Source organism: Bos mutus, chromosome 23 (assembly GCF_027580195.1).
Source record: "Bos mutus isolate GX-2022 chromosome 23, NWIPB_WYAK_1.1, whole genome shotgun sequence".
Lineage (NCBI taxonomy): Eukaryota > Metazoa > Chordata > Mammalia > Artiodactyla > Bovidae > Bos > Bos mutus.
In genome coordinates, this window is record NC_091639.1 from 24,877,244 (window position 1) to 24,900,334 (window position 23,091).

The window sequence follows — 23,091 nt, forward strand, 5'->3', positions numbered from 1 at the left end:
CTAGTGTTCGGTTCAGTGAACTTATGCAAACTTGCTGCTGCTGCTGCTGCTGCTGCTAAGTCGCTTCAGTCGTGTCCGACTGTATGCGACCCCATAGGCGGCAGCCCACCAGGCTCGCCCGTCCCTGGGATTCTCAAGGCAAGAACACTGGAGTGGGTTGCCATTTCCTTCTCCAATGCGTGAAAGTGAAGTCGCTCAGTCGTGTCCGACTCTTAGCGACCCCATGGACTGTAACCCATCAGGCTCCTCCATCCATTGGGATTTTCCAGGCAAGAGTACTGGAGTGGGGTGCTCAAACTTCGAGTTAAGACCCTCAGGCAAGCGGTCCTAAGGTATCGAATTGGGTGCTCGGGATGGTCGCTACACGGTTCTCGGCGACAGTGGCTAGAATCCCAATCCAGGACTACAAGGAAACAGTGGAATTCCACTATCGTAAGGCTGTCATAATTACTAAGCTTCTCAAAAACACCTTTTTCTGGAGGCTGAGAAAAAGAGGCGCTCAGGAAAAAGCAGGAGAGAAAACTTAGCCCCCGACCCCCTGCAACGCAAGTCGCACTGCAAACCCCATCATGCAACGCGAGGAGGACGCTGGGGCTCTACGGCCCCGATAGACTGCGGCGACGGCTCCCGTGGCACACTGGGATTTGTAGTCAGCGGTTCCACGTAGAGCGCCGGTACTCACACGCTGTTCTGGCCCCGCCTCTTAAAGCCCAAACACCTGATTTCACTTCCGCAGAAGGCATTCCGGCTTGGCTGGCGGTGTATTACTTTCCAACACTGGACATTGTTTAAAATGCTGACTTTGGCATGCTATGTGTAAACCTATCCTTGGAGCTTCTTACCTTCTTTAAGGAAACATTTATGGAGTTTCTGAGGTTTCTACTAGGTGTGGGTTACTAATAGTCACCAGGTTTTCAAGACGCTACTCGTGATTCCACGAATTCACAAGAGTTTAAATCTCTTATCCGTTATTTTATTCTGTTTATTTAGATCTTAGTAATGCAGTACATTTTTCTGCAGAAAAACAAAGGCAAAAGAAAGGGAGGGGTGCAGAATGGTGAGCTATATTATGGAAGCCCCAAGTACTATCTTTTAATATTAGGATCCATCGTTCTCATGGGTATGTTTTCATTTGCCTAAGTCAGCCACCTGTAAAAAGTACATTCTTACTTAAGGGAGACTAAAAATTTACCGGTTTGTAGTTTTTAAAGGAGACTGTAGAGCTTAGGTCTTTTAATAATGATTTTCCTCCCAATGGCCTCTTCTAAATCATATTTTGAAATTAAAACGGGGGAAAGACTAGATGTAGTCTAAAAGTAGAAGGAAATGCTATATGTGATTTATGAATACAAAAGATCGGTTTTGCAAATGAGGAATAGGGTACTGAAATATTTTCAGAACTAGTCTATTTCATTAAACTGGTTGAATGCTCATGACATTATTTCTATTATTCTAATAAATGAACAACAAAGTTTAATAAAATAATTAGTATTTGTAACAATAAATTGAGCATCTACTTTATTAAAATGCTGTCATCTAAAATTTTAGACAAGTATCCACTCTATCCACTGGACCCTTTTACATGGTTGTTTTATTTCATCATATTATGTAATACTCACATGGTTATAATTTTCCCTAGGCTAGGACTACTGACCTAAGCCACTTACTAGCCCAGTGGACCCTTGTTAAAGGTAGATCAGGACAGTCCATTTGCCAATTGCTTGATCAACTGAGTTTGACTAAAACTGATCATTTTAAATACTTCAAAAATCACTTTTCATAGGGGTGATTATATGATTTGTTAGGCTGCTTCCTGTCTCCATATCTTTTCATTGATAATGACTTTCAATTCTCATTTGCCATATGGTTTGGGTGTTATGTAGGTAAACATGAATGTAGATAATTGTTATACAATTGCCAAGTGGACAGATGACCCTTTCCCATTTGGGACAGGAAGTCTAAGGAAGCTTGGCAGTCTTGTATCTTGTTTCTTCAACAGAAGCAAGGGAAAAGAGGGATTCGGGCCTTTTGCATAGATTCTTTTTGGAAATAATTTTTTCAGTTCTTAGAATTTAAAAACAAAGACAGAGAAAACTGGTATGAGCTGGGAGATCTAAACTCAGAGAAAGGATTACTGCTTTATTAATTTAAATTGTGTTGTTTAGGGCAATGTGTTTCTCCCGACCAGTAGTATTAGCACCAGAATTCTGGGGGAGAGGCCCCAGCAATCTGTTTTCACAGGCTCTTGGGGTGATTCTGATGGCTCCAGCTAAAGTGTGAGAACCCTTGGCTTGGGGCAATTATGTGAATTTAAATCGAGGACCTCGATGCAATTTATTTTTTCAAAGCGGTTCAGAGCCAGGCCTCATAGGGATGATTTACCTTTGCAATATAACTAAGGACACAAGTGATGGCGTTTAAGCAGTGTTAAATTTCAAATAACTAGTTACACCCTGAGACCGATCTGTAGAGCGTTACCTAGAGTGTTCTCCACCTGAGTAACAATCCAGTTTTCCAAACTAAAGTTGCTCACAACATAAAAACTCTTGAAGTTCCAATGGATGCTAACACGCAGTCTGGTTTTTATTTTAAATATTTTTTATTATGGTTAAGTATGATGCAATTTGCCATCTTTAACCACGTTTCAGTGGCATTACAGATATGTTTTTTAAAGCCAGGAAAGCGTGTCCACCATGATCATCTGTAATGGGATGTCCTTTGAACGTGTATCCTCGGCCTGCATCTCTCCATCCTGATGCCCTAGACGGCCGTGTGGAGCTGGAGAGCTCCTCGGCGGTAGGCGGGACACAGGGCCCCTGGGCTACCGCGGGCCGGGGTGGAGAGCCGAGCGCGGGGCTCGGCGCCCCAGGCGGTCCGGCCGCGGTGCAGGGACGCGCGGGGCCAGCGAGGGGAGCTGCAGGGTAACTTTTCCCAGGGAAAGCGACCGGTCGTCCCCACCACAAGCCTCTCAGCCTTTTGTTTGTTTTCCTGCCGGAGGCTGGAGAGCGGCCGGATCCCCGCTGCTCACCATGCGCCGGGCGGCCCGCGCCCCTCGCCGGCGCCCCCGGGCGTCTCTGCGCGGACCCCTCGGCCCGTCCTAGCGGGGGTCGCCCTGCCCCGGCTTCAGCTCCCTGGCCGACCCCGTGCCCGCCCTCCGAGGAACCGCGCTCCCCGCAGGGGCGGGCCCTCGCCTGTGCCGCGGCGCCGGTAAGTGGGGTCGGAGATGAGGGGCTTCCGCCGGGTGACCTGTCACTGGGGGTGATGGACCCGAGCCGCGAGGGTCTCCCCCACCCCCTGCGGTGGCCCCACGAGGGAATGGAGGGCGAGAAGGAGGCTCTCGGGTTGTAGTTTCTCTCGGCGGTCCTGTGGGTCTCTCCTTGGCAGAAAAACTCCCATTTCCTCCGAGTCGGGAAGATTTTGCTGGCTGTTTACCTTTTAGCGTTAAAGGAGGGGAAAGATCCCGGCCGGATTTGAAGCCCCTTTAGTAGAAGGTGGAGGGACTTGCTTTTGGAATTTACCCGACTAGGCCTTTGGCTGTCCCGCAAGGGGTCTGAGCAAATCTTCACACATTTCTGTGCAACCATTTTTCACTGGGTTTCTTTCTGCTCTGATTTCTTTCTTACTAATCTGAGTAGATGTTATGAGAGAGATGTTGAAGGATTTTTCAGAACTGCCGTTTCTTTTGTTAATGCACCTTTTAAAGTTTGACAGTAGCATTGAGGGCTTTTACTTTTAAATATAAAAGTGGCTGAATGCCTTATTTTTCGGAAAAGAGTATTCGTTTCCACTTATAACTAAATAAAGAACTGCTCTTGCTGAAGCTGGATTATAGAGAGAAAATATCACCCTGAATTTTGCATCCAGGGCTAGATTTCTCTAAGGTATTGACACTTGTGTTCTTTATTTTAGCCTGGAGCACTTTTTGTACTGTTTGATAGCTATAGTTTTCATTTCTCACATTTTCCAGTGAGTGGGTTTTCAGGATGTGCCTCCAAAGTGAATTGTACTATTGCCGAATATAAAATTAAACCGAGTTTTAAATTTGTGTAGTTAACATATAAATTATTAAGAAGAATTTGTGCCTCAACCATATGTTAGCTGTGCTAGAAGTTAATGTATTCATAAATATGCACATTTGAAATAGTTTCCGAACAAAGCACTGCAATTTGGTAAAGAATTTGGCCTTCCTGTCTGTTTGAGAACAAGTAATTGTGGGTGTAGAAATAAGAACCATGTTGGGATTCTTTATTTAAAATAATATACCACTGCTTGTTCCCTAAGGTCCAGCCCTCTACAGTGACCCTGCCTGTCCATTTTGCCTTGTCCCCTTCTCCAAAGTTAAAACTAGTGGCAGGGCAGGAATGGGCAGCCACATTTCTAAGTGAGACCAGTTTAATTTCAAGTGATGGAAGATGTGTTGGAGGGTTGATGGAGCCTATCTGAGTGGGCAGAGGGCTGTCCTAGCTAAGGGAACTCAACATTCAGTCACAGAGAAATGCTTTTTCTCACTGAGACTTCTTACCTATAGACTGTGTGTAAAGAAGCTAAAAAAAACCCAGCCTTTGGGGGTTTTATTTGTTGACTGTTTCACATCATCAAAGCTCTTTTTTCTATTTTCATTGTTTTCTTCTCGTTGTTTTTTGAGGTTCCAAGTTATGGTGGAAATCCTGTCAGTCTTGAACCTTTGGAATTATCTTTAGCCATCTTTTCCTTCATTTCCTTCATCCTTTCTGTCAGTGAGTCATCAAGACCTTTGACCTGTGGTTTACATAGAACCCTTCCTGCATATTCTAATCCAGAGCCTCACCCTTCCACCCCACAGTTGGGGGCAGCCTCCCAAGCTGGCTCAGTAAAGTAAAAGTGAGAGTCACTCAGTCGACTCTCTGCAACTCCATGGACTATACAGTCCGTGGAATTTTCCAGGCCAGAATACTGGAGTGGGTAGCCTTTCCCTTCTCCACAGGATCTTCCCAACCCAGGGATTGAACCCAGGTCTCCCACATTACAGGCAGGTTCTTTACCAGCGGAGCCACAAGGGAAGCCTGGCTCTTAGTAAGTCCTCATTAAATGTTTGCTGAGTGAGTGGATGGATAGGTGGGTGGATGGATAAATGAATGAATGAATGAATGAGACACACCACCCCCTTTCTGGTCTCTTCAGCTTCTTGTCCATCTAGTCTCTTAAAACTATCACTTCCTCATGTCTCTCCTTGCCTTGCAACCCTCAGGTTATCTCCCTTCTCAGCTATCCCAAGGCTAAAATAATTTGCCTGATTTTTTGAAGCCTTTCATAACCAGGCCTCACCCCTCCCATCTAAGTCTGATTTTCAGGTCAGCATACATCTTTGCACTCTGTGGGCGTAGTCTTCTTGCTGGTCTGTTCTACTAAAAGGGGCCAGGATGGTCCCTGCTCAGATCACTGACCTAGAAACCCCCACACTTCTCCCCTCTTTCCTGTGAAAATCTTACCCTTCTTCGGGGAAAGAACCTAAGTCCTCACTTCTTTTATAACATCTTCTCTGTTCATTTCTCTAGCAAGTTTCCAGATATTTGTTTGTTAGGCCCTTGTTATTTTAACTGTATTGATCTCTAATTGATTTAGGTTATTTTAAGCCTCTTTAGGGTTAGTTTTAGTTTAGTCACTCAGTCATGTCCATCTCTTTGCAACCCCATGGACTGTAGCCTACCAGGCTCCTCCGTCCATGGGATTTTCCAGGCAAGAATACTGGAGTGGGTTGCCACTTCTTTCTCCAGAGGATCTTCCCCACCTAGGAATCGAACCCGGGTCTCCCACGTTGTAGGCAGATGCTTTACCGTCTGAGCCACCAGGGAAGTCTCTTTAGGGTTGGAGTGGTATTTTTCTGCATGGTAATGTGGGGCTGTGGGCTTTGAACTCAAGCAGAATTGAGATTGGGGCTCATCCTCTGTACTCATGTGGCCTTATGGATTCTTCAAGCATCAGGTTGGTTGCATGTTCATGCTCAATCGCTAAGTCGTGTTGGACTCTTTGTGACTTCATGGGCTGTAGCCCTCTAGGCTCCTCTGTCCCTGGGATTTTCCTGGCAAGAATACAGGAGCAGCTTGCTACTTCCTCCTCCATGGGATCTTCTGGACGCAGGGATCAAACCCGGGTCTCCTGCGTATCCTGCCCTGGCAGGCAGATTTTTTATCACTGAGCTACCTGGGAAGCCAGTCGTCGTATGTAAGATAGGGGAGATGCCTCCCCATCTGGCTGCAGTATGGAGATGGTCTAGGTACCTGAACAGTGCCTGGAGCACACCTGACAAAAAATCTGCTCATCCCTCCAGAGTGACTTGAAGAGCCCTGAACACATAGCAGATATTTGGTAGATGTTTGTCGACTGACTTGGAGTCAAGTCATGGCTCAGCTTGGAGGCCTAGATGATGGCAACCATGTAGTATCCTTAGTAAGTGTTATCCTGCCCTTACTTAAAACGGCTTGAGCTTGGGTTATTCCTGGCTACAGCTCTGCTTCTGGGATCTGCTGCTGTTTTTCCATGTGAACCTTGCCAGGAACAAGGACGCCTTCAAATTTTTTTCTTTTTCACTGCTTCTTTGCAGCAAGCTCCTCCATTTCATTTTGCAGGATCTTGCTGAGTTGGAGTTGTACATAGCACTTCTGTCTTTCTGATCGTGGGGGTATGTGTGAGTGTGTGTATTTATGGAAGGACGAGTTGCCTAGCGGTTTCTGGGCAGAATTCTGGGCACAGTGACCTTTCTGTGCATGTTGATCTGTCAGCCTGTGGATAGTGTCTTACTTAACCATAAATTGTTCCATCAGCTCTCTTGGATGACCATGGCCTTCTGAGAAAGGCCTGTAACTACAGCATCAGAAACCACCTATCTGTGGACCTCAGTGCCTGTGGTTTCTGTGGGTGCCTGGGAAGATGTACAGAGATGTGTGCCAGGTGACTTACACACATATCTACAGTGTAACTGGGTCCTAGACTGACTGTGCTTACCCTGAAACAGTTTTAACATCTTTATGTGTACAGAGTGTTTGAGAAAATTACCTGGTGAAAACAATTTACTGAAGCAAATCAATTTCAGGGGCAAATTACATTGAAGTGCTAAGTGTTATGGCAGGTAGAAATCAGAAACACCTTTACCGGTAGCCAAGAAGTAGAAGCAGCAGCAGAGGGTCCTCTCAAGATGGTAACCAAGGCTGATGTAAAATTCACACTCACTGTCTCTGCTCTTCGTGAGGTGCTGTCTGATGCTAGGAAAATTCTGCTGCTTACGAGAATCCAAGGGAAACACTCAGTCCAAGCAGAGAGCTTCCTTTCTTGATTCCTTCCAAGGAAACAAGCATCCTTGTGCATTAAGTACCTGGCTCGCTGTGCTTTGAGAGTTGAAACTTTCATAGAAAGGGTGCCTGGGTTTGAACTCACGGGTGCAGCTGGCTTCAGACCCTGGGAGCACTGACTTGTGAAGCCAACTCAGAGTTTGAAAAAAGCACATCTTTGGAGAGCTGTCACTTTTTTTGTATGTCATTTCAGGGTTAGTAGCCTTCCTATCCGGAGAAGGCGATGGCAACCCACTCCAGTACTCTTGACTGGAAAATCCCATGGATGGAGGAGCCTGGAAGGCTGCAGTCCATGGGATTGCTGAGGGTTGGACACAACTGAGTGACTTCACTTTCAATTTTCACTTTCATGCATTGGAAAAGGAAATGCAACCCACTCCAGTGTTCTTGCCTGGAGAATCCCAGGGACGGGGGAGCCTGGTGGGCTGCCATCTGTGGGGTCGCACAGAGTCGGACACGACTGAAGTGACTTAGCAGCAGCAGCATGGATAGACCACATTTGTGTGTCCATTCATTCACTGATGGACATTGGGGAGAAGTGATAGAAGGTTCTAGAACTTTCTCCTGGGACCCAAGACCTGGTGTTTGAGTTCTTCTCTCAGGAGCTCAGGTTGAAGGAGGAGAGGGAGGTCAGGGTATGAAACAGCCTCTGTGAAATAGCAGAGGGCAACCCAGGTAACGGTTTTCTTCTTCCATCCTTTCAGTTAAAGGCAGTGTGTGCATGATCGGTCGCTCAGTCGTGTCTGACTTTTGTGACCTCATGGACTGGAGCTCACAAAGCTTCTCTGTCCATGGGATTTTCCAGGCAAGAATACTGGAGCAGGTTCCCATTTCCTTCTCCAGGGGGTCTTCCCAACCCAGATATCGAACCCACATTTCCTGCACTGTAGGTGGATTCTTTACCACTGAGCGACCAGGGAGGCCCAAGAGAGTAGCCAGAAGCATCTCTAATATGCTCCTTGGCACAGGAATGGCACAGCAAGACCCACAACAAAGAAGGCTCTTTTGGCCTTGTAGCTGCTGCCCCCAGTGCAGAAAAAAGCACTAGTCCAAGAGGCCAAATACTCAAAGGACATTTTTGCTTGAAATATGTATGGGGAGCAGAATTAGGTCCCAGAAAAAAGAAAAAAAAGAACGAAATAGATGTACTACTTTTAGTACCCTTTTAAAAGAAGTGTAACAGTATTAACTTTACTCTTGTAAAGTTAGGACACCTGTGAACCTAGATTTCATGCCACTTGAGGTAAAACGGAACTCAGAGGTAGCAGGAGAAGGGCCCTTGAGTTATTTTGCACATGATCCAGTTTTCCTATGAGGACAGGTGAAAGCAGTGGCATCTTTTCAGTGGAAAACAATCAAGGCTCAGAGAGACAAGCGTGCCATACAAGTCTGAATGGGGGAAGAGGGGCTGGTAAACTGCAATTTCCAAAGATGCCCACTTGTACATACAATTATGGGAATACCAGACCACCTGATCTGCCTCTTGAGAAATTTGTATGCAGGTCAGGAAGCAACAGTTAGAACTGGACATGGAACAACAGACTGGTTCCAAATAGGAAAAGGAGTTCGTCAAGGCTGTATATTGTCACCCTGTTTATTTAACTTATATGCAGAGTACATCATGAGAAACGCTGGACTGGAAGAAACACAAGCTGGAATCAAGGTTGCCGGGAGAAATATCAATAACCTCAGATATGCAGATGACACCAGCCTTATGGCAGAAAGTAAAGAGGAACTAAAAAGCCTCTTGATGAAACTGAAAGTGGAGAGTGAAAAAGTTGGCTTAAAGCTCAACATTCAGAGAACGAAGATCATGGCATCCGGTCCCACCACTTCATGGGAAATAGATGGGGAAACAGTGGAAACAGTGTCAGACTTTATTTTTCTGGGCTCCAAAATCACTGCAGATGGTGACTGCAGCCATGAAATTAAAAGACGCTTACTCCTTGGAAGGAAAGTTATGACCAACCTAGATAGCATATTCAAAAGCAGAGACGTTACTTTGCCAACAAAGGTTCATCTAGTCAAGGCTATGGTTTTTCCTGTGGTCATGTATGGATGTGAGAGTTGGACTGTGAAGAAGGCTGAGCACCGAAGAATTGATGCTTTTGAACTGTGGTGTTGGAGAAGACTCTTGAGAGTCCCTTGGACTGCAAGGAGATCCAACCAGTCCATTCTGAAGGAGATCAGCCCTGGGATTTCTTTGGAAGGAATGATGCTAAAGCTGAAATTCCAGTACTTTGGCCACCTCATGCAAAGAGTTGACTCATTGGAAAAGACTCTGATGCTGGGAGGGATTGGGGGCAGGAGGAGAAGGGGACGACAGAGGATGAGATGGCTGGATGGCATCACTGACTCGATGGACGTGAGTCTCAGTGAACTCCCGGAGTTCGTGATGGACAGGGCGGCCTGGCATGCTGCGATTTATGGGGTCGCAAAGAGTCGGACACGACTGAGCGACTGATCTGATCTGATCTTTAAAAAAGTAATTGTGTCATTTACTCAGTGGCTCTCAAGTTTTCAAAAATAAAGAGTGGACCACCCTGTGTCCAGACAGGTTCCCAGGCTGGGGATGAGCAGGGCACCCAGCATGCACTGCTGGCCATGAGCAGATGGGAGTGTCCCTCTGAGGACGGAACCGGGAGTGAGGGGCAATTGGGACAGACTGCAGGGAGGTTTCCCCAAAGTCACCTAGCCCCCAGATCCATAGCATTCATTTCAAAGTTTGACTGGAACCCTTTGAAATTGAAATATAGCTGTATCACTCTGTGAGTTGGGTACAGCCTAGCCCAGAGGCCACAGGCCTGATCTGACTACCCTGCGGGGGCTTTGCTGTGATTCTCTGTGACCCAGTAATTCCAGCACTGTGGTGGGAGGTCTCAGGCAGCCTGCCTGCTTTAATCTTTCTGCAGTATTTACTATTCTCCTGTCTCAGAACTTCAGAACATTTCTGCTCAGGGCAGACCCTCTGGTTGCCATGACTTTGCACATGAAGAAATAGAAGCACTGTGTTTTGAGGTACTTACCAAGGGTGGTATAAGACATACCTAGCAACAACTGAAATTCATATTCTGACCATTCAAACCATGAGAACCTGCTGGTGAAAGCAAACCAGGAGGTGTGAGAACAGAGATGAAGGGAGTATGGTGAGTGTCTGGGGTGGGGCTGTATGTCACTGACCACTGAGGAGGTGGGGTCAGGGCGCTGTGACCTCTCATGGAGAGAGCTGTTGGCTGTGTCTGCATGTGTTGGGACAGGAGGCCCTGAGGAGGTGATGTAAACAGTCCACCTGCAATGCAGAAGACTCAGTAGACGTGGGTTCGATCCCTGGGTCGGGAAGATCCTCTGGAGGAGGAAATGGCAACCCACTGCAGTATTTTTGCCTGGAGAATCCCATGGACAGAGGAGCCTGGCAGGCTACCGTCCATGGGGTCGCAGAGAGTCAGACACAACTGAGCTACTGAGCACGAACATCTCAAAGTTCATTCATGTTGTAGCATATGACAGGAGTCTCAGGACTCAGAGGGAGAGAAGGAGTAGATTCGGAGCTTTGGGGTCTGGCTGAGGCAGTGGGACTCTTGTCCCGCTCTGGGCGGGAGATGATGTACAGCACATGGGGTCCCTCTGGGAAATCATCTGCCCTTCGCTAGCTTTTGTGCGTGTGATTGGAAAGGTGGAAATGTCGATCCTTTTTTTTCCCCCTAGCCAAGTGCTAGCTTGATTCCTGACCCAGAGAGTCACAGAACCACAGAGCATTAGAGCAGGAAACAACCTCACTTCATCAAGTCTCTCTTCCTAACTTCACGGAAATTAACCCGAGGACCGAGAGATGCTCTGAGGCACAGGGGGTCTGAGCCAAGTGCAAACTGGGACTTCGTCCCTTTTTGTCCACAATCAGTCGCCTCCGCTGTAGGCAGTGGGTGCAGGCAAGGTCCCTGCTGGGTCCGCCGAAGCTTGATTGTAGAATGAGGCCAACTGGAGCATGGCCACATCAGTGGTTTCCGTATTTGAACTTTGAGCTACAAAGTACTCCTTTTAATTCCTCTCGTTTTCAGATCCTCAAAAGATTTCATGACCTTTGGATCTTTTGCAATCGCTCCCTTGAGTTTGGTGCAGTGGGCCTGGGTTCCTGTCTCAGTGCCATCGCTGATTAGTTGCATAACCTTGAACAAGTAGCTGTGTCTCCGGTTCCTTATCTGTAAAATAGGGTAATAATAATAGTACCTACTGGGCACCATTGTGAGGACTGAATAGATTAATATATACAAAGCACTTATCATACTACTGTGTACATAGTAAGTTCTAGAATTATTATTACCACCTTTTTGGCTTATTTGAAGATGTGATTAAATTATTTGAGATGGGGAGATAAACCTCGGTTATCTGAGTGGGTGACTGTGTGTGCTTAGTTGCTTCAGTCATGTCCGACTCTTTGCAACCCTATGGGCTGTAGCCCTCCAGGCTCCTCTGACTGGGATTCTCCAGGCAAAAATACAGTGGAGTGGGTTGCCAAGCCCTCCTCCAGGGGACCTTCCTGACCCAGGGATTAAACGTGCCTCTCCTGTGTCTCCTGCACTGACAGGCAGATTCGTTACCACTGAGCCACCGAAGAAGCCCTACCTGAGTGAGCCCTAAATGCAAACACTAGTCTTCATAAGAGAGAAGCAAAGGGAGATTTGACACAGAGAGTGAAGGCAGTGTGGCCACAGAGGCAGGGACTGGCTGATGTGGCCATGCGCCGAGGAGCACCAGCAGCCACCAGTTGCCGGAAGAGACAATGAATGAATTCCTCCATGAGCCTCTAGAGAAAGTGCTAATACCTTGACCTCAGTCCAGTGATGCTGGTTGCAGCCTTTGGCCTCCAGAAACATGAGAGAATAAATTTCTGTTGTTTTAAGTCACCAAATTTACGGTAATTTGTGAACAGCCGCTGTGGGAAACTAACATCATTGGTAAGGAAAATTTTAAAAACTTGGTTTTTGTCAGTGATGCATGGATCAGTAACTGACATGTCCTTGACAAGAGAAATTAGCCATTATTTAGAAACCAGTGGCTCTAAGCCTTCTTTGAGATTCCTGGCCAGTGGTCCACACGGTGACTTCTTCCTTGTGCAGCTGTAGCACTGTGGTCGTCTCCACCCCGCCAGGAACTTACCCCAGCTGCCGTGTCCCGGTCACTGTACGTGTTCCACAGGAATGCTTTCATTTGTCCTTGATGGAATACCTGATGGTGGCTTCAGCACCAAGACTTTTGAGTAGGCCATAGAACAAGAAATCTACAGCAGATATTTTCAGGGATCATGCAGCAGCCCAGTAATGTCATCCAGGACTCAGCTTCTTTCTTTGAGTCCATCCTCAGCAGTTGGGATTCTCATCTTGAGACCTGGCATCTCATCATCACCAGAAGACTGTCTCAGCTCTAAACATCACAGCTTTATACAACCATGTTCAAGGCAGAAACACAAGCCAGCCTCTTGGCCAACTGCTTCTGCTGCTGCTGCTGCTTAGTAGCTTCAGTCGTGTCCAACTCTGTGCGACCCCATGGACTGTAGCCCGCCAGGCTCCTCTGTCCATGGGGATTCTCCAGGCAAGAAGACTGGAGTGGGTTGCCATGCCCTCCTCCAGGGGATCTTCCTGACCCAGGAATCAAACCCGGGTCTCCTGCATTGCAAGCAGATTCTTTACCGCTGAGCCACCAGGGAAGCCCCAACTGTGTCTATCAGGCAATAGATTACCCCTCAGAAGACATTCTCTTCCCTTGCCGGCTCACTTTTCCCTTCCCATTGTCCCACTCCTAAATAGTATTCAATAGGAAGTAGAATTGCTTGGCTTGGCTAAGTGATCCTAGTTCATGCCTTGAGGCTGTAGTAGGTGGCTGCCATCCCTGATTATATTGAATCCTGAATAAAATTAAGAAGCAAGAGGAGCATGGCTGTTGGGCCTTGGCATCTCATATGGTCCTTCTTTCTCCTAGTGTGTTGTCCATCACCCTGTTGCTTTCCCAGAGCGGCAGTGAGTTTTTGTTGTTTCCTTTCAGAGCAGAACATGAGTCATTACATTCAGGCCACCACAAAAATGATGAACAGCTGAACAATACTGATCTCAAATGTCATTAACCACTTCTTGCTAGGTTATGTTCTGAATTGACTGTGGTCAAGTGATACTTTTTGTCTAATGTTAATTTTCATAATGCCACTTCTTTTCTTTTTAGGCTAGAAAGTAATTTACTAGAGCATAGACAACTCAGATAGCTGTCCTGGTTCTGTCCTCTAGATTCATATATAATGTAACTAATCCTTCTCTCCAGTACCCCTCTGTATACTTGAAATAATCAACGTGGCTTCCTAAGTCTCCTTTTCTTCCTGTATTCTGTTGTTTTTTCAGCTACTCTTCTTATGCTTTCATTTAGACCCTTAGTATGTTCTTTAATTTCTTTCTTGAAGTTTGTCATCCAGAGTTGAACAGTAATTCAGGTGTATGTCGAGACTGTCCCACGTCCCTTATTCTGGATGCACAGCTGCCATGTTGCAAAACTCCAGTGGATACCATTCATGTAGTGTTCTATGATACCCCAGAGTTTTGCAATATATTAGCCCTGTCTGAATGCTGTCCTCCTAATAAGAACTCCAATAATGCACTATCTTTGGGGGAAAAAAATAGAACAGCTTAAGAGTATCTCCAATGAGAGGTTTTGTACACACTTCAAATTCAACACCATAGAAAATAGATCCCATAGTGTCTCCTACTCTAACTTTCATCCTGTCTAGTACCTTTGTTCAGACCTAACTATTGCAGTACTCTCAAACTTGTCTGTCTGCCTCAAGTCTCTCTATTCTAACATCAGTTTGAATAGTCAAGGGGGATCTTCCTCACGTGATTTCCCTGCTTAAAAACCCCAGAGAGTTCCCATGTCGCAGGGTAAAGACCAAATTCCTGCATGACAAATATACCTTTTCACAACTAGACCCCACTCAAAGTGGCCTGCATTTCCTTACTGCCCTCCATGGCTTTTATGCCCTAGCCTTGTACTTCACAGTTGGGCTGCACATTGGAATCCCCTGGAGGGCTTTCGAAACTACCAGAGCTCAGCCCCTACCCTTGACCTTCTCTTAGAAATGGGACTTGGGCATCAACATCTGTTAAAAATTTCCCAAGTGATTCTACAGTTTACACAGGGTAGGAACGACTAGGCATTTGCCCCCTTGTGAGCATAGCAAGCTCTTATACCCACCAACCTTTGGCAGAGTTTTTTTTTTCCATCTGTAAGTCCTTTCTCTCCCTTTTCTGTATAATAAAACTTTGCTCATTGTTCAAACCTCAATACTGCTTTTGCTCTGAAGGGTTGTCAGATCTCTCCCTCCTCCCAAGAATTGGCTGCTCTCTCTACTGTGGGCTCATAGTGTTTCCTGCAACTTCCACGTATGTGACAGCTGTGAGTCATTTAAAGGAAGGACCTTTCCCGTATCCATAATGTACCCCAGAAGCCTTGCATAGTGCTTGGCATCTCGATATGAATACAATTAGACACTGTCAACCTGACTTCAGTGCCCGAAGAGACTAGTCCGATCCATTTTACAACAGTATGTGATTACTTGAAATAAAATTAAAAAGCATCTGCTATGGTGTGTTGAGGGTCAAATCTTGCCAGAGTAATTGAGTTTTGTTCTATGATAATGTCACTGATGGTAGCAAGGAGGAATCATAGGGTGACTGTATACTGAATGAATGACCCACTCTATCATGATTTTGATAAAGCTCTTAATTTTTTCCAGAGAGCTTTCTCAATGGTAATCTAGGAAGACATTTTCCCAATTATACAATTTTAGTAGATGAGGAAGTAACTATCAAAGAAAGGCTTCTATGATTAATAATAGATATGAATTATTATCATAGTATAATGCCCATTGTCCCCCCCGCCAAAAAAAAAGGGAAAGCCCACATGCTACTGGAATGTAGATGGTTATTAAATTTTGGTTACCATAGTTCATCAAGGAGATGGAAAAATGTGTGAGGATTCAGAGATGAATGCCAAAGATAATTAAAGGAGTGGAAAAATGGGTCCTATGAGGAAAGGTTGTGTAATTACAGCAAGAGGAGGCTGAGAGATACACATCTGATTACTAATTTGATGATCATACACATTTTCATGAGACAGTTTTTTTATGTCCACAAAAAATGCAGCATGAGGAAATTAGAATAGTCAGGTTTAAGTTGGACATTAAGAAGAATATTCTAACTAACTAGATTACTAAATGCAGATCTGATCATGTTATTTTCTTGTTAAAAAAAATGACTTCCCACTGTCTCTAGGTCAAAGCCTACTTTAAAAAAAAATAAAGCATGTAATTTATTAGTTAGCTGATTTTTGACAGATCAAAGTTCCAGTGATTTTTTTTTTTTTTTTTTGAGGAAGATGACATACAACAATGGTTTGGGAATTTTAACTTGGAAAATAAAATTATGAATCATGCAAAAACCATATTGTCATATCAAAAATGTTGTCTAGTCTCTAAGTTGTATCTGACTCTTTGTGACCCCATGGACGGTAGACTGCCAGTCTTCTCTGTCTTGATGGGATTCTCCAAGCAAGAATACTGGAGTGGGTTGCCATTCCCTTCACCAGGGGATCTGGTTAGTTCACCCAACCCAGGGATTGAACTAGAATCTCATGCATCTCCTGCATTGACAGGCAGATTCTTTACAGCTGAGCCACCTGGGAAACCCCATATAAAAAATAGATGGAGATAAATATAAATAAGAAGGAAAAACACAGAGCCCCAAATTGCTTATGTTGTGGCCCAAATGCTGTTTCTATGTTGAGACACAGCTTGAATCCAAAATAGTCCACAGTGCACTAATCGTGAAGTGGAGAAGCCATGATGTGTGATGTGTTCTGTCTTATGAACAAGTTCATATTAGGTTTTATTGAGTAAATCCACATTAAAATATTTTAGGCTGAAAAAATGCTTAAGATACATACTATCTTTTTAAAGATTTCCTTCCTCTACCATTTTGAGAATTTTTTTCAACTTTTAGTCTATAATAATTCAAACATACTACACAGTTGCCAGGACAGTACAAAGAATACGTAGACACCTTTTCCCTGATTTACCTTAAGTGATATCATACAGTATTTATCTTTCTCGGACTTATTTCACCTGACTTTATGTTCCCTGTTTCTCCCCAAACATTCATCAACCAATATTTGCATCCATCCGCGAATCTTGTCTGTAACAAATTGTGAAGTTTGCTTAGTAGTGAATTTCTTAATTCCTTCTTTCCTTCTACATTTATTGATTGGAATTCTTTTGGAAGGAGAAGTTGCATTGACTGGATTTAGTTGTAGAATGTCACGTATTTCTAACCATTCTTTTCTGATCTTTTAACTTTTCAGATTATTAGTTTGACAGATGTATTTTTAATGCCTTTAGTGTTCTTATTTAAAGGATTTACATTTTATTAATGTTTGCCTAAAGGCATTGCAATCACTTAAGTTATGTACTACATTTTCTTCATTATAGGCAGACTGAATGACACTTAGTTTTATAAATGAAAAAAATCAATGACTTATCTTTTTAAAAAAACACAAGTGAATGACTTTAAAAGAGACACACCCTGCATGCAGGCCTTAAAAAAATTACTAGTTCTTTGTTTAGCTTCCGAATGTCTAGTAATAAAAATATTAAAATACTGTCTTTGCTTAGCCACAAACAGTTCATGGAGCACATGTAAGTTCTATATCAGGAGAACCTTAATTTAAACATTGCTTGGCTTTTGTGTATTTACATTGTTAATTGTAGCTAAATTACACAGAACACAGCATATTTAGCATGGATTTTTGTAGCTCAGCAATTTCCATCGGCCATAGTTATCATGTAGTGTTTGCTTATGGTGGTTAGTCAGCAGAAAGGTATCGAATTGCAGCTGATTAATTTCTGAGTCAGTGGTGAAATCACTTTCCAAGAATTCTATTTCTTGTTTTATAAAAAATGAGAAAAGAACATTAGACCAGAAGTGGACAAACATTTTTTTGTAAAGGGCACAGTAATACGTCCCTTAGGCTTTGTGCACCATACAGTCCATGTCACACCTACTTGGCTGTGTAGCATGAAAAGAGCTGCCAATAATATGCAAGTGAGTGGGCAGGACTGTGTGCCAATAAAACTTTATTTACAATAACGGATGGTGAGCTGGGGGGTTACAGCCGGCTCCTGATTTAGATAGACTCAGAAATGTCCATTAACATTTATCCTTGGCTCTTATCGTTCTCTACAGGCAGAAGACTCATCTTGGAAAATATGTATTTGGAAGATAGTCGCGTTCTATTGAATACCTTGTGCTGGTGCTGCCATAGAAAAATCTGGTTACACTCTGGGGAGGTTGGCTGCGGCTGCAGGACTGATCCGCCTTGGCCCTGAGATGAGTGTGTGGCCTGAGCGGGCACACCATGAATAGATACACAACCATCAAGCAACTCGGGGATGGAACCTACGGTTCCGTCCTGCTGGGAAGAAGCATCGAGTCTGGGGAACTGATTGCTATTAAAAAGTGAGTTTTATCCTTCATACTCGTGGTTCTTAGCCCAGCTGTCTGTTCTTAGATTCCCTGCTCCCTGCCCTAGTTTCCTGAAATTAACTTCCCAGTAAACTCCCTGCATCCAAGTCCTTGCCTCAGACTGTACTTTCAAAGAACCCAAACTAGGAGCTTTTAATCTCTTCCTATCAGATGTAAGACCAAGCCCCCAGTTTTGCAGATCTGCCCCTTCCTGTTTTCTTTGGTGTATCTCCTCCCACTAACCACTTGTCTACTTCATCCCAGCCACTCTGGCCTTTGGCTTCTTGAACTCACCAGATGGCTTTCTGCCCTGTGCCTTCCTATGCAACTCCCTACCCCACGCCTCCAACTGGTCCAAATTCCCCTGGTCCTTCAGGTCTTGGTTTAATACCACTTCCCTGGACAACTGTTCCATGATACCTTAGACAAGGTTAGGTCGCTTTGGGGCCCAGTTTCACGATGCCCTGACCATCTCCTCCATAGCACTCAACACAGAAGATGGTTGATCACCTGCCTTTCTGTTCCGAGGTCGGTGCCATGAGGAATGTCTCTCTAGTGCCTGGGCCTCTGCCACATAGCAGGGGCTAAAAAAATACCTAGGGCATGAATAAAAGGACTGGTCACTCAACTGAGGAGCAACGTGACATCGGGGACAGACTTGTCAGAGTGAGAAGGAGAGATGAGAGTTGGTCTCTCAGTAGCCAGCGATGAGACCTTGGGGAAATGGCATAACTTCTCTGTTTCTTAGTTTCCTCCCATCCCATCTGTCTCGTGGGGCTGCCATAAGATTCAAATGAGAGGATGTGGTTGAAGCGCTGTGAAAGCGGGAACCCTTAGCTTTCTGGCCAGCTCACCGGGCTCTCTGTCTCTCTCCTCAGGCTCTGGGCCAGGGGTTGGCACTCTTTTCCTGCAAAGGGCCAAGCAGTAAATATTTTGGGCTTTGTAGGCCATACGGTCTCCGTCACAAGCTAGCTCTGCTGTTGTAGTGGGAAGGCAGCCACTTCCCACTATATATATGATATATATATATCATATAGATCATATAGATCTATAGATCATATCGATCATATAGAAACAAACGGGTGTGATTGTGTTCCAGCAAAACTTCATTTGTGGAAACTGAAGCTTGAATTTCAGATCACTTTCACATGTCATGATTTACTATTTTTCTTTTGTTTTCTGCAACCATTTAGAAACATCGGTGAGGGACTTCCCTGGTGGGTCAGTGGCTAAGACTCCATGCTCCCAGTGCAAGTTCAATCCCTGGTCAGGGAACTAGGTCCCACATGCCACAGTGAAGAGTGAAGGTCCCATGTGCAGCAACTGAGACCCAAATAAATAAATATTTTTACAATAAAATAAAACAAAAGATAAGTGCCCTTCTTGTCTTGTGGGCTGTATCAAATCAGATGGTCAGTGGGAGCTGGCCCATGGGTCATAGTTTGCCAACCCCTGTACCAGAGGCCTGGCCTTGTGCAGTCCAACATGGCAGCAAGTAATCATGTGTCATTTAAATTTAAAATTTAAATTAAGAATTCAGTTTCTGTGCTGCACTAGCCTCACTCCAACTGCTCAGTAGTCACGTGCGTCTAATGGCTCCCATACTGGACAGCACAGAACATTCCCACCAATACAGAAAGTTCGATTGGACAGCTCTGGTCTAAGCCCATGGAATTTTCCCATGGTCAGCTAATTAGTGACAGAGCAAGACATCAGTCTGGACCTCTTTGCAGTACCCTGTGCTAACTCTCCTGGGGAATTTTTGTGCTGCAAAATTGATTGCACTGCCAGGTTTCTAAGTAGAGTGCTGTTTTGGATAGTATAATATTTGGTAGAAATTGGAACCCACTTTAAGCACTGTTCATTAGATCCAGAATGAAAACATTTTTTTTTTTTTAAAAGATAAAGCATAGCCTGTTACTGGGAGTAAGCATGCTGTTTGTTTTTCTCTTCTCTTTTAGAATGAAAAGAAAGTTTTATTCCTGGGAAGAATGCATGAACCTTCGGGAGGTCAAGGTATTTATTAACACATGAGGGAATAATTTACATATGGTTGCTTAAAATTGCTTTATACACGGTAGATTTATAGTTGATACAGTTAGAATTGTTTCACTGAAGCTGAAAGAGGAGGCAGATGATAACAAAACAGTTAAAAGCTAAGAGAAGAAGATTGTGGTGTTATATTAGTGCATGTACTTTTTGTAAAAGTTTTTTCGTGTGTATTCATGTACTTTATTTAAATCTTGGTAATAGACTGTTAACCACAGATTTATTCAGCTTTCACTTGTTTCTCACTAATGTCCCTTTTCTTTGAAGTTACGATGAAACGTACATAATATTTACCTTTTTAAACACTTTTTAAAAGATTTATACCACTTTGTTTACATAGTAAACTAAACGGTATTAGAAAATCTGCCGTACCACCCAGAAACTGAAATATGCAGTAATCATATTGTATAGTCGTCTCTCAGGAAAGCTTTTTTGCACATTTTCCACAAACAATGCCTGTGCATTAAGGTTAACACAAACTCAAAGGAAAATGGCAGATTGCCAGGTAGATAGTCGGAGAAATAGCGGACACTATTGGAATGACAAAGGTGTCCCATGCTAGAACCCAGAGGGCTCAAAATAGATTCAGAATTGTGTATTTGACCTAAAAATGGTACAGTTCAATGACATTAAGTATATACATTATTATACTGCCATCAGCAGCATCCATCTCCGGGACTCTTTTCATCTTGCAAAGCTGAAACTCTTTATCCATTAAACAGAAATTCCCCATGAATCGCTCCCCGCAGCCCCTGGCCAGCACCATTCTACATTCTATCTGTATGAATTCACCTACACTAGGTGCTTCATATAAGTGCAAACATACAGTATCTGTCTTTTTTGTGACTGGCTTATTTCACTTAGAATGTCTTCAAGATTCATCCTCGTTTCAGGATTTCCTTCCTTTTTAAGGCTGATTAACAGTCCACTGTGTGGATCTATTATATGTTGTTTATCCATTCATCCATCAATGGACACTGAGACTCCTTTGGCTATTATGAACCTTCCCATATCTTTAAACTCCTTTCCACTGGCTCCTTGTCTTCCATCCATCAATGTGCCCATTGTTCTCTCTAACCAGACTCAAACCTCCCTCCCCTGGACCTCCCCGCCATCCCTCTTCCTGACCTCACTTTCCAGGCTCCCCCTCTGCCATCACTTCCCCCCACCACTGACTTGCCACTTCACTGTATCAGGCGTTCTGCCGAAGCTGCTCTCCTAGCTGCCAAGTCCAGGATGATTTTCTCAGGCATTTTCTTGTCTGTGGACTACATCCTCCTCCCCTCCCCTCCTCTCCCATGTCTGTGGACTCTGCTTTGACCCACCTCTTCTTCTTTCTTGCCTTTCACCAATGGTTGTATGGGTTCACCCTTTAAATAATGATAATTTCTCACACTCTCTTTTCAGCAGTTTTTTTCCTTTGCTTTGACTTCTCCTTCCAAGGGATTTTATTCGTTCCTCTTCTTTCAGCAGCCCCTTTCACATCTTTTATCTTACTTATGCATTTAGATCAGGGGTCAATAAATAGCCTACTGCCTGTTTTTACTTTTAAAAAATTGTTGGAATGCAGCCATGTCCATTTGTTTGCATATTATCTATGGCTGGTTTCATGCTACACTGGCCAAGCTGAGTGGTTGCAGCGGGGACTATATATGACCAGGAAAGCCTAAGATTTATACTGTCTGTTCCTTGACAGAAAAGTTTGCTAACCCCTGCTTCAGGTCCATCTATCCAACTGCTTAGTGGACATGAGTGCCTGAATTCTCTAGATTGTCTGCCTCCCCCAGGGCTCATCATTGCTCCCTCTTCTGTCATAATTACCGTTTACCCTCCACTCAGAAACCACAGCTCATGGCAGTGGCGTGTGTGACCCCACTCCCCACACATCTCGTCTCCCCAGCTCTCAGCTATTCACACACCATCTACCATTTACTGAGTAGCTGTTACGGGCCAGGCAGTACCTTAGGTGCTCTACACGCTCGGTCTTATTTCATCCCCACAACCACCTGATGAGGAAAGTCTTGGCATCTTGAGTTACATGATGACAAGACCTGAGATCCAGAGACTCAGTAATTTGCTGGAGGGAAACACAGCTCTAGGCAGCAAGGCTTGGTCTCAAGCCCAGGGTCTGGCATCCAGACAGTTCTCTTCCCTCAGACACTGGGTGGCCACTTGCTCTCTCACCTGACCTCTGAGGGTCTCCCTCCTGACACACGGTTGCTCCCCTGACCTAGCTTGTCTGGGCCTGACTTTCTTTAAGTGACGTGGATGAGACTCACTGACCACTCAGAGCCTGCAGGTTACTTACTCCTCCCTGAAGCATCTCTGTTGTGCTCCTTCTTCTCTGCCTGATGCAGCTGACCTGCCTCTCTTTGGAAGCCTTTGCCAAGCCAAAACAAGATGCCTTCTTTCTGGAAGTATGTCTCTCGAAAATGAGTCACGTGAGGTCCTCCACAAAATTGGTCCTTTTTTTATATTACTTCCTTTCTATTAAACTGATAGAGACTTTAATTGGCCCCTGAACCTCACTTAGATGCGAGAGCTGCAGCCACTCTAAGACTTGGACTGGTAATTCACACTCAAAGCAAACATCTGGCTAATAGTGGAAGGTACCCTACTCCTTGCCTGGAAGTCTCTTCTCTCAAAGCTCTAAAACCGACTTCATCTTCCTCTGAATGAATCTGCCCAGTTCATCCTGCTGCTCGTCCACCAGATGCCTCAGCCATGGCTGGTGGTGCATTTTAAGCAAAGAGACAGGAAAGACGACTGCAGTCCATGAGAGTCTGGTGAATGCTTACAAGTTAGCAGTGTTTGCTACTCATGAAGAACCAGAAATCCAACCCAACTAGAAGCAGTAATCAGGATCTGGCCATTTGGCCAAAACAGCTGAGGATTTCCTGCCAGAGAGGCACTTGGCAAAAGCTTGTCTTTCAGGGAAGAGGTTCCAGACGTCTTATTTTGTTCCTATTCACTGGCCATATTTCCTCCCTCTTCCCAGCTGCTGAAGTAACTCAGTCACATTACACATTCCCCTTGGGTGCTTGTTATTGAGTGTCCTTCCAGGTTTGGACACTCACGTTATCACTTTCATCTTCAAACATTCTGGTTGGTTGTTTTATAGAAGGAATGTTGTTTTGAAGGAAGTTCAGAGATAAAGAGGGCTT

General features: G+C 44.6%; 2 protein-coding genes across 4 annotated transcripts in view; both read left to right on the top strand.

The window, feature by feature from the left end:
• The first annotated feature begins 2,928 nt into the window (after window positions 1-2,928).
• LOC138985112 (uncharacterized) lies at window positions 2,929-17,742 on the top strand. Its single transcript, XM_070361448.1, has 2 exons — window positions 2,929-3,207; window positions 17,600-17,742. The coding sequence occupies exon 2, from the start codon at window positions 17,623-17,625 to the stop codon at window positions 17,740-17,742; it is 120 nt and encodes a 39-aa protein (XP_070217549.1). The 5' UTR covers window positions 2,929-3,207; window positions 17,600-17,622.
• CILK1 (ciliogenesis associated kinase 1) overlaps window positions 17,735-23,091 on the top strand; it is a 30,177-nt gene continuing 24,820 nt past the window's right edge. For all 3 annotated transcript variants that reach the window (XM_070361445.1, XM_070361446.1, XM_070361447.1), the window contains exons 1-2: window positions 17,735-17,872; window positions 19,840-19,894. In XM_070361445.1, coding sequence (XP_070217546.1) covers window positions 17,772-17,872; window positions 19,840-19,894 — 156 coding nt within the window. In that variant the 5' untranslated portion in view covers window positions 17,735-17,771. The remainder of the gene's footprint in view (window positions 17,873-19,839; window positions 19,895-23,091) is intronic.